The sequence below is a fragment of the Hyperoodon ampullatus genome, assembly GCF_949752795.1.
Source record: "Hyperoodon ampullatus genome assembly, chromosome: 4".
NCBI lineage: Eukaryota > Metazoa > Chordata > Mammalia > Artiodactyla > Ziphiidae > Hyperoodon > Hyperoodon ampullatus.
Window position 1 is genome coordinate 49,546,764 of NC_136917.1, and position 9,615 is coordinate 49,556,378.

The 9,615-nt window shown below is 49.1% G+C and overlaps 1 protein-coding gene across 1 annotated transcript in view; it reads right to left on the bottom strand.

Annotated features, from left to right (window-relative positions):
• ABLIM3 (actin binding LIM protein family member 3) overlaps nucleotides 1-7,302 on the bottom strand; it is a gene marked incomplete at both ends in the record, with an annotated part of 145,628 nt that extends 138,326 nt beyond the window's left edge. Inside the window, one exon of the mRNA XM_079701541.1 lies at nucleotides 7,290-7,302. Coding sequence (XP_079557667.1) covers nucleotides 7,290-7,302 — 13 coding nt within the window. The remainder of the gene's footprint in view (nucleotides 1-7,289) is intronic.
• Nucleotides 7,303-9,615: the final 2,313 nt, after the last annotated feature.

Below are 9,615 nucleotides of genomic sequence, written 5' to 3' on the forward strand. Positions count from 1 at the left end.
GGACCAGAATAGGGGTAAGGTGGGGAGTGTGTTTTCTGCAGACAGACTGACTGTGGAATACTGAGTCAGCACGGTCCTCTTTTCTGGGCACCTCCTATGTGTGAACACTCCCCTTCAAGTTCTCAGGGGCAGGCTCCATCTCTGCTGGTCAGAGCTGGTAAAATGAGGGTTTAAACATCAAGACTAGGTAGATAACCAACTATCAGCATCCTACAGTAGCCCTGGGGAGTGGCCGGTATTCAGGAAAACTGATCCACAGGGAAATATTTTCCTTGAGGAGTCATTTACTTAACAAACGCTATGTTAGGGATTTAATTGTGTCCCCTCAAATTTGTATAGAGATGTCCTAAGCCCTAGTACTCCAGAATGTGACCTTATTTGGATATGTGGTCTTTACAGAGGTAATCAAGTTAAAATGATGTCATTAGGGTGGGCCCTCATCCAGTAAGACTGGTGTCCTTATCGAAAGGGGAAATCTGGACACAGAGATATGCACAGACAGAAAACGAGTGTGAAGAGACAACAGACGGAAGATGGCCACCCACAGCCAAGGAGAGGGGCCTGGAGCAGATCCTTTCCTCATGGCCCTCAGAAGGAACCAACCCTGCTGACACTTTGATTTTGGACTTTCAGCTCCAGAACTGTGAGACAATACATTTCTGTCATTTAAGCCACCCAGTTTGTAGTACTTTTGTGTTACGGCAGCTCTAGCAAACTAATATACACTGTTTTTATTCATTTTATAAACATTTGCTATATGCCAGGCACCATTTTAAGCAATTCACAACTCAACTTATTTATTCTTTATAAGAACTTTGTGAGAGAGGCACTATTACTACACCCGCTGTGATTATCATTCGAGATGAGGATCAGAGGTACAGAGAAGGTAAGTGACTTGCCCAAGCACACACAGCAAGGAAAGGGCAGGGCTGGAAGGTGAACCCAGCTGCACCCTTTAAAAACAATTTAACTGGCGAAACACCCAACAAGTAAGAGGTACTCACACACTTCTGGTTGTTTTCTGTTCTTTACAATGGTATCTGGCTAATGCCAGGTATTAGCCAGTTGTTGACATTCACGACACCAGATGTTATCTCCGCCAGATAAAGCTTTTGCCAGATAGGAGTGTTGGCGTTCAGAACTGATATCACTTCCTTTATGCAATGCAAGTACACTTGAAATCACATTGTGATTTGCAGAGATGTGTTATACTCATTTTGGGCTGTTTTAACATTGTTCCTTATATTATTCCTCTAAAACCATCCCTTAGCCTTAAGTGGTCATTTGTCAACAAGTGCTCCATTCATTTGGGAAGCACTGTTTAAAAAAAAATCTCTATTCTTATGAAGTATACAATCAGCTCTATTTCATCCGTTTTGCAAATTTAGAATTTCTTTAGAGAGTATCCTCCTGTGTTTGTGTTTACAATGGATCCTTTCCTCTAGGAATTCTTAGAGTTCCTGACCTGGGCAATGACATTAGCAGAGGAAGGTCATCGTGCTCCTTGTGCTGGTGTCTTCAATGCTGAAATCCCTTGCCTCCCCAGACCCACTCTGCTCCCTCTCTACCCTGGGAGGCTGACCACGGTGGGCCCATCAAGCCAGAGCCCTCCTTGCCCTCTGACTCCTGGTTGGATCGGGTACCGTAGGAAATCCAAGGGAGGAAGGAGAGAGAGGTCAGGATATTTATTCCCCTGGTTCCTTCCTTGGGGTGTTGCCATGATCTGGCTGCCTTCCGGGAGCCAGAGGCCACAGCTCCTACCAGGCAGTCCCTCCCCTACAGCTTACTGGGTCTCTGGCTTCCTTTTTTTTTTTTTTTTTTCCTTTTTAGGTCTGGGGGCAGGTATGGTAAGAGTGGTAATGGGTCGCTGTTACTAGCCTCCCAGTCTTGGGCCATCCTGGCTTCTCCTTGTCTGTTTCTCTGCACCCTTCTCACACACTTGCAAAGACTCCTCCTGTTTAACTCCCCTCAAATTGCACATCTGTTCCCTGCCAGGACCCTAAGACAGACTCCTCTTCTCTTTCACCCTATAACTCGATCAGGTACAAGGCCATGCAGACTTTATCTTCTAAAGCATCTTTCCCCTTATTTCTATTCTTACAGCCACCCAAATCCTGGCCATCAGACCTTTTCTGAACTAGGCTAATTGTCTCTCATCTAGGATCTAACTTCCTGCCTTGCCCTTTTAGACTCATGCCATATACAATACCAGGTTAATCATCTTCCTGAAGGCTTCCTGAAAGCCATGGCTCTCTTATGTACAGAACCCAGCGCTGGCCACAATACCAGCAAAACAGGCTAATTTTCAACTAGAGGGTTTGGCTCTTATGACACCATCATTTCAGAACTTTGTTCTACTCAATGGCCAACTCAACTTAAGATTCAACTTCATTCCCTGAGACCCACCACCACTGAGTTTCTCACGTTATTTCACTTAATCCTCACAACAACCCAACTGGCACTACTGTCAACATTTTATAATGATAAGAATTCAGGTTGAGACATGATCTATCCTGTCCAAGATTATAGAGAGACTACATGACAGATCTTAAATTTGAACTCAGGAATCCATACCCCAAAGCTTGGGCTTTTACTGCCCCAGTGTGCTGTCTGCTATCCCATGACATCTTTGTGAGGGTTATATGACCCCTTAATGCTCTCTTCAACAAAACAAAGTCTACTCCAAAAAAGTAACTTGTTGGCATGCCAATCCATGATAACAACCAAGGAAGGGGCCATCAGAAGAAGTCAATGAAATGAGGGAGAATGGCTCTTGGTACCACTGTACATGGTATGCAGGATGCTCTCCAACCTCAAGGATGAGCCAGCGCTGGCTCTGTGCCTAGGAAAGCCACAGCCTTCAGGAGCTCTGGGAGTTCCAACCCAAGCAAAGCACAGCATTTTACGACACACAGAATTGACTCTGGTGCTCAGGGCCTCTGACGCTCTGGGGTCAACTCAGTCTCCCCTGGCTTTGATTCCCAGGTCTTGGGAACTCCTTGGGCCAACAGGGAATGGGAGACACTGACAGGGAATAACCAAAGACTTACTGTTGCCTAAGAAAATGCACATTAGGTGGTGAGGCCCTCATGGCTCTGGGGATTATGTGAGAACAAGGGGTCTGGGGTCAGCTCTTTTCTTGCTCTGTAGGTTCAGGAAAATGAGACCCAGGGGTGAGTGTGTGATGACACAGACAAAGCTCTGAAGGAACAGGGCCAAGGTGCACAGAGGAGAACATCATCAGGGACTGTTAGCTGGACTGGGGCTGGGAAGGTAAGGAGGGGCCATCCTGGGTGAACAGGGGTGGTGGGCAGAGGGGCTGGTGCTGGTGGCAGGGAACTTTCCAGGAGAGAATGGAAGGAGGCAAACATGACAGGAACATGGAGAATGTAGAGGCACATGTGGATGAGGTTGGGCTATGAGCAGGCTGGGCCACAGGGGACCCTCCAGGCCTTGCTGAGGGGTTTCCTCTCACATCTTAAGAGCAATGGGATCTGCATTTTAAGCGAAGTGTGATGCGGAGGGTGGATGAGGAGACTGAAGGGGGCTGGAGTAGGTGAAGGGAGACCAGTTAGGAGGCTGCCTCAGCAGGTTGGGAGTCAAATAACAGATCCCTGGAATTAGGGCGGGTGTGCAGGGGGAAGGAAAGGTTGGACAGTAGACCCACCCCACAGAGGCCAAGGTACAAATGATGACTCTGTTTTCCCTGAAGCCCTTGGCCCAGGGGAGGTACCATCTCAGGACTAGCCCTGGGTGTCCTGCTCATGCCTTTGGTGTCTTGTTCTCTCTGCAAGGAGCCCTCCTCCCCTTTTCCTTACTGGCTCAGAGGGCTGGAGCCCACCTGTTGCATTCTGCCAGGTCTAGACCACCATCCCACTCTACATCTCCAAAATTACCCATTTCTCTCACAGCCCTGCTTTGTGGTGTGCTAAAGCTCAGCTAGAATTCAGAAGAAAGAATTCTGATGAAACTAAAATGTACTCTGAGGAGTCACTCACTGGGCACTCCCCTGTTTTTGCCATCTGAGACGTGTTTCTTATTAATAAAAAAAAATTTACAGGGGCTTCCCTGGTGGTGCAGTGGTTAAGAATCCGCCTGCCAATGCAAGGGACACAGGTTCGAGCCCTGGTCCAGGAAGATCCCACATGCCATGGAGCAACTAAGCCCGTGTGCCACAACTACTGAGCCTGTGCTCTAGAGCCCGCGAGCCACAACTACTGAAAGCCCACGCACCTAGAGCCCATGCTCTGCAACAAGAGAAGCCACTGCAATGAGAAGCCCGTGCACCACAACGAGGAGTGGCCCCCGCTCGCCGCAACTAGAGAGAGCCCGCGCACGGCAGCAAAGACCCAGCGCAGCCAAAAATAATAATAAAAAATAATTTAAAAAAAATTACATATACTTACAAAGCAATCTCTCATAATCCTGTTTAATCCTCAAGATCACACTTCCACATTCCTTTCAATTTATGACACAGATGTGACATCCGAGAGGTTGAGTGACCTGCTCGCTAATTTCATGAAGTCAACAATGACAAGAACCACAATGACTACTGCAGTGACAATGACAGCCTGGCCACCATCGCTGACATGATGTCAGCTATGTCCCGGTTACCACTCTCTGAACTTCACACGACACATGAACAATTATCTCCATTCCACTCTGAGGTAGGTCCCATCATTCCCATTTTGCAGATGAGACAACCATGCTGAGGAACACACAGTTAATAAGTAAAAATAAGGGAACTAGAACCTGGGCCCACCTGATTGCAGGGCCCACCTGATTGCAGGGCCTGAGCTACATCAACTCTTATGAGCTGTAAGACTGTAGCCGAGGCGCCTCTTCTCCAGATGAAGTGATTAGCAATGTAATAATAAGCGCATGCTTTGCCCCCACCTCAATGGTGACATCTGAACTGTTGGTCAGGCATGGCACACACTGTCGAAAATGTTATGCATCTAAGTACGTTTCAAAATCCAACAATTAGCTGCATGACTTGAAGAAGTTATTGAACATTAGCTAAAAGGTTTCACCTGTAAAACTGGAGCAATAATGCCCATCTCACTGGTTGGATGTGAGAGGCTGGGAGGATGGTGCAGGTGAAATGCATAGCCCAGTGGCTGGTAAAGAGTGAGGACTCAATAAGTGGAAGTGAAAGAAAAGCTGAGTAACAGTTTCTCTTAGGTTCAATTTCAGGCATGAGGATTGAGTTGAGAATTTCACATCCTAAAGGGGAGAGCATTTTTGCTTACATCAGGTCACCCCAAGGACCTCATGCCAAAGTTCTGTCCCTGTGACCTTATGACCCTGTCACTCCTTCACTCCTGCAATGTCTGATTTCTACCCTCTCCTTTTGCAGACTCCCAGGGTGGGAAGGAACCTCAATGATGATGAAGCCCAGCTCTAAGCCTGAGCGGGAGTTTCTCCAGTGTGCCCCCAGGCAGCCCTTTAGAGAAGCACTCCCTCTTAGGGAACCTCAGGGGCCCCCAAGAGTGTCCAAGTCACTGTTTATTTTCCACTACTCCCATAAAATAAACACACTCTCCCCACTTAGAAAAAGTATATAGGCTGGAATGGCATTTTTGTTAGTCCTCTTCTGCAGTATTCAATTCTATTGGTTGTTATTTGAAAATTAAAAACAAGTAAAATCTGTTTCCTTCTTTCAGGAATACTCAGTGTTGCTAATGGGACGAGAGTTCCTTATGATTCCAAAGAGAGAAAAGGGCAGGGTCTGTTGCTTGTTACCTTATTTCTTAGTTCCTTGAAAAATAAATGAGCCATCTTTCTCTTCTGTCGTTTAGTGAGAAAGGACTCCCATAAAAACATTTTTTCCCCTAGAGACAGTGAGAAGTGGACAGGCAGTTCACATCCTTACTTGTCTGAGAGCACACAGATGCAAATATGTGGCCCATTAGGTGATCGGTTCTACCTAATTTTGCTCTTTTCCTGAGCCTGGTGTGAAGCTGCAGCCCTGTTCCAAATTGTCAAAATCAAGAGGCAAAAATCTTGGGCTGTAAGAGGCAGAGGGAGTCCGGCCACACTCGCTTGCTTAGCATAGCTATGTAATACACAAAGGAAGACAGCAGAGAGATGAGTCATACAAACACATAGTAAATAAATATATTTCATTTCCATCTCCCTGGCTTTCGCTTTGTTTTCCCCCCTTCCATGCCATAAGCCTTGAAATGGAGGGAGGGTGAGGAAACTGGGTTTGGTCTGGGCACAGCCTCAGAAGGTACTGGTTTGTACGGCCTTGCTTCTCAGCTCTAGCTTTTTTAGAAGAAACTTGCAGATTCTTAGATTAGAAGGACCTCTAATTCAACCCTTCTCATTTCACAGATGAGCAATTGGGAATCCAGAGAGGAGATGGCAAACTCATAGACCCAGGGAAGTGAATGTTCTTAGGGGTTCTCTGGTTTAACAACCCCAACTGCTGCGAAATAAGCCAGACAAGCAAAGCTGGCCGGGAGGCAGGAGGGGGGACTTGAACCCCAACCTCCTTCCAGGTGGCACCCATGCCACCCGCCCCAGCAGGTGCCCATGGTCAAAGGGACTATATTGAGGAGAAAGGGATTGGGCCTCGTATTTCTTACTGCATTTCTCAGCAGCTGAGGCTCAGCCCAGCAGCAAAATGTCTGGTGCTGGCTCTGCAAAGCAGTTGCTGCTTCTGGGATGTTAGAGACCTTGGCCAAAGGGCTTGTCTCTTTTCTCTCATTCTCATGATGGCTAAAGAGCCTGCAGGTGTGTGAAAAAATCAGCCCTGTGCCCCTGGGGCTGCCTGTACACAAGAGCAGGATATTTCACAATCTCCAGACCCAAAGGTGGCTTCCTGATGATTTGTTTATCAAACTGCTCACTGCCTGCCCACATCCACCCACCCACCCACCAGCCCGAAGCCAGCCTCCCTGCTCCTCCCGGCTCCAGGACAAGCAGGGCCTTCCTTGGCTTTCCAGCTGTGAGCCCAGAGGTCTCCTCAGAGCCCCCCCCAGTCAGACAATGGCCACACTACTGCTTCCGAGGCCTTCCCAGGCATTGCTAGAAGGAGCCAAGCAGGCTTCCCCACAGAGACAAGTGGCGCTGCCAGTAAAACATGAGCACATCATCATGAAAAGCCGGAGCCATATCCCTGTGCCCAGGAGGGAGCACAGAAAGGACCAAGGAGGAGTCTGGGGGCCATGTGTCCCCCCCGTGCCAGGCTTCCTTCCTCCTTCCAGGCAGCCCCAGCGCCGGCTCCTGCACCTCCCGCCCCCACCCTGTTCCCATGGCGAAGAAGAGGAGGACCCACTTACTGCTCGTGTTCATGGTGATGCCTTTGCACTGGGTCTTTCAATACGGAGACTCCAGATGCTTTTTAAATCTTGCGATCTTCCGACCTCACTCATCACCTGGGGGTGAGAAGGGTAGTCCAGTGTCAGCTCTGTATCCTCAGGTGCTCTCTCTCTTTCTCCTGTCCCCCTCTCAGTCTGGGCTGTAGCCCCTGGCCTTGAAGGCGAGGGGGCTAATAGGCGCAGGTGAGAGCGGGAAGGAGGAGGAGGCAGAGAGGACGCGGGCGCCGGGTCCGCGCGCTCCTGGGACCCGACTGCCGGGCAGAAGCAGGGCTGGCAGCGCCTGCTCGCGCGCACCCCGACTATTGCAGCCCAGCGGCTCGGGAGCCCAAAGGGGGTGTGGACCACAGGGAGGCAGGGCGGGGGCAGCGCGCGGGGCGCCGGGCTCCGCCGGGCAGGGCGTCCCCACCCGGGCGCCGCGAGCAGCTACCCGCCCCAGGACCCACCTCTCGGCCAGCGTCGGGAGCCAGAGGCCCCTGCCCGGGCCCCTGCGACCGGTTCATGAATCCTGGTCCTCGTCTGGGGTCTCGAATTCCAAGGCGAGCAAAGCGAAATAGGAGAGCTCGACATCCATGATGCGGGCTCTCGGGGTGGCTGCGCAGGGGGCGCGGCCGCTCGCTGCTGCCACCTGCTGGACGCGCCGGCGCGTGTCCAGGCCCCGCCCCGCCCGGGCTTCTCCCTGGGTCCTGGGCTGTGAAGGGGGTCGGATGGGACCCTGTGTCCTGCGGCCAACAAGGGGGTGCTTGAGCGCTGTTTCCCTCCCTTGATTCTGGGGTCTAAGGGCTAGACCATGATAGGAAAATAGACCCTTCATCGGGAGGGGCTGTGAAGAAAGGATTGGCTTTGCAGGAAGACAGTGTTCACTTCCAACTCTGCTTCTCACCAGCTGGGTGTAGTCTGGTCTTGAGCAGGTGACTGCTGTCTCTGCCTCTTCGTCTCCAAGTGTAGAAGGTGGCGACTGGACACGTGGGTAAGAGATTAGGGGTTCCTCCAGTCTGCTAACTCCTGTCCTTACCTCCCCCTTCATACCCCTTATCACTGACTCATTTGTTACAATATTTTTAATCATCCCTCTTGGCCATAAGAATATTAGCTCCATCAAAGTATGGGTCTTGTCAGTTGGGATCACTGCGAGGCCCTCAATACCTAGAAGAGCACCTGGCACATAGTGGGTATCAATAAATATTTGTTGACAGAATGCCCCAGGTCTCTCCTGGATCTAATATCGTGCAGCCCTCAAGGGTAGAAGCTCCAGGAACCCCTGCCTTGAAACACCTCCCTGTCTGAGGCAAACAGCAGGTGTGTACCCTCATGACTCAACCTCACTGGTTCACCCAGTTTTGTATGGCCAAAAGTTTTCTTTTTCCTGGAATCAGTTTTTGTAGGTGTGTATTAAAGAGACCTAAATTCTGATTCTCTTGGTCATGGTGAATTCAGTGAGGTGAGATTTTTTACATTCCCCTGACTACTTGCCCTGTCACCTTCTGAACCTAGTTCATGGTCACAGAACCATGATTTTGGAGTGTAGAAGAACAAGACTGAAAAGACACATAATCCCTGTCTATACCATGTCTCTGGTTAGAGCACAGGTAGAATAAAAAAGCTGTGAACACTCACACCCCCAATTTGTAGACAAGGAAACAGTGGGTCAGAGAGGCTGAGCCACCTGCCCTCAGACACACAACGTGTGGTGGCAGAACTGGACTAGAGCTTCTCATTTCTAGGTTGGTCCCTTGTGAGAGTGAGTCACTGCATCAGAGACTGAGATGCCAGGGTAAGGGTAGGTGGCCACCCTCTTAAAACTGGGGAAAGAACATCTTTTAGGTAAATACAATGTTTCTGTCTTACACAGGGTGAAAAACTTTGCTATGGCTCAGGACCCCAAGATGTGACAGCCATTAAAGGATCTTTAGATAAATTGAAGGGTCAGTGGTTGAAACACGTTTTGATAGCTTATTAGGAGTTGTTGCCAGTGGAGGGGGAACCTCCTCACAATTTTGTTTGTATAATAATCACCTGAGAGATCTGCAAAAATGGCTCCCGGTTCCCTTGCTCTGCATTTTAAACAAGCATCCCAGGTGATTCACAGACCACTCTTTGCTACTGAAAAGGCCTAGAATAACTTTGAAAACATGGTAGTGCTTAATACATATTTAAATGATTCCCAAAGATCTCTTTAGAGACCCCCTACATTTTCAGATTGAGATTCTTTATTCAATTCCCAAGTTACATGTAACTTGCTAGGTTCTAATTTTTTTTTCGTCCTGGGAGAAAGTTCAGGTAAATTTAA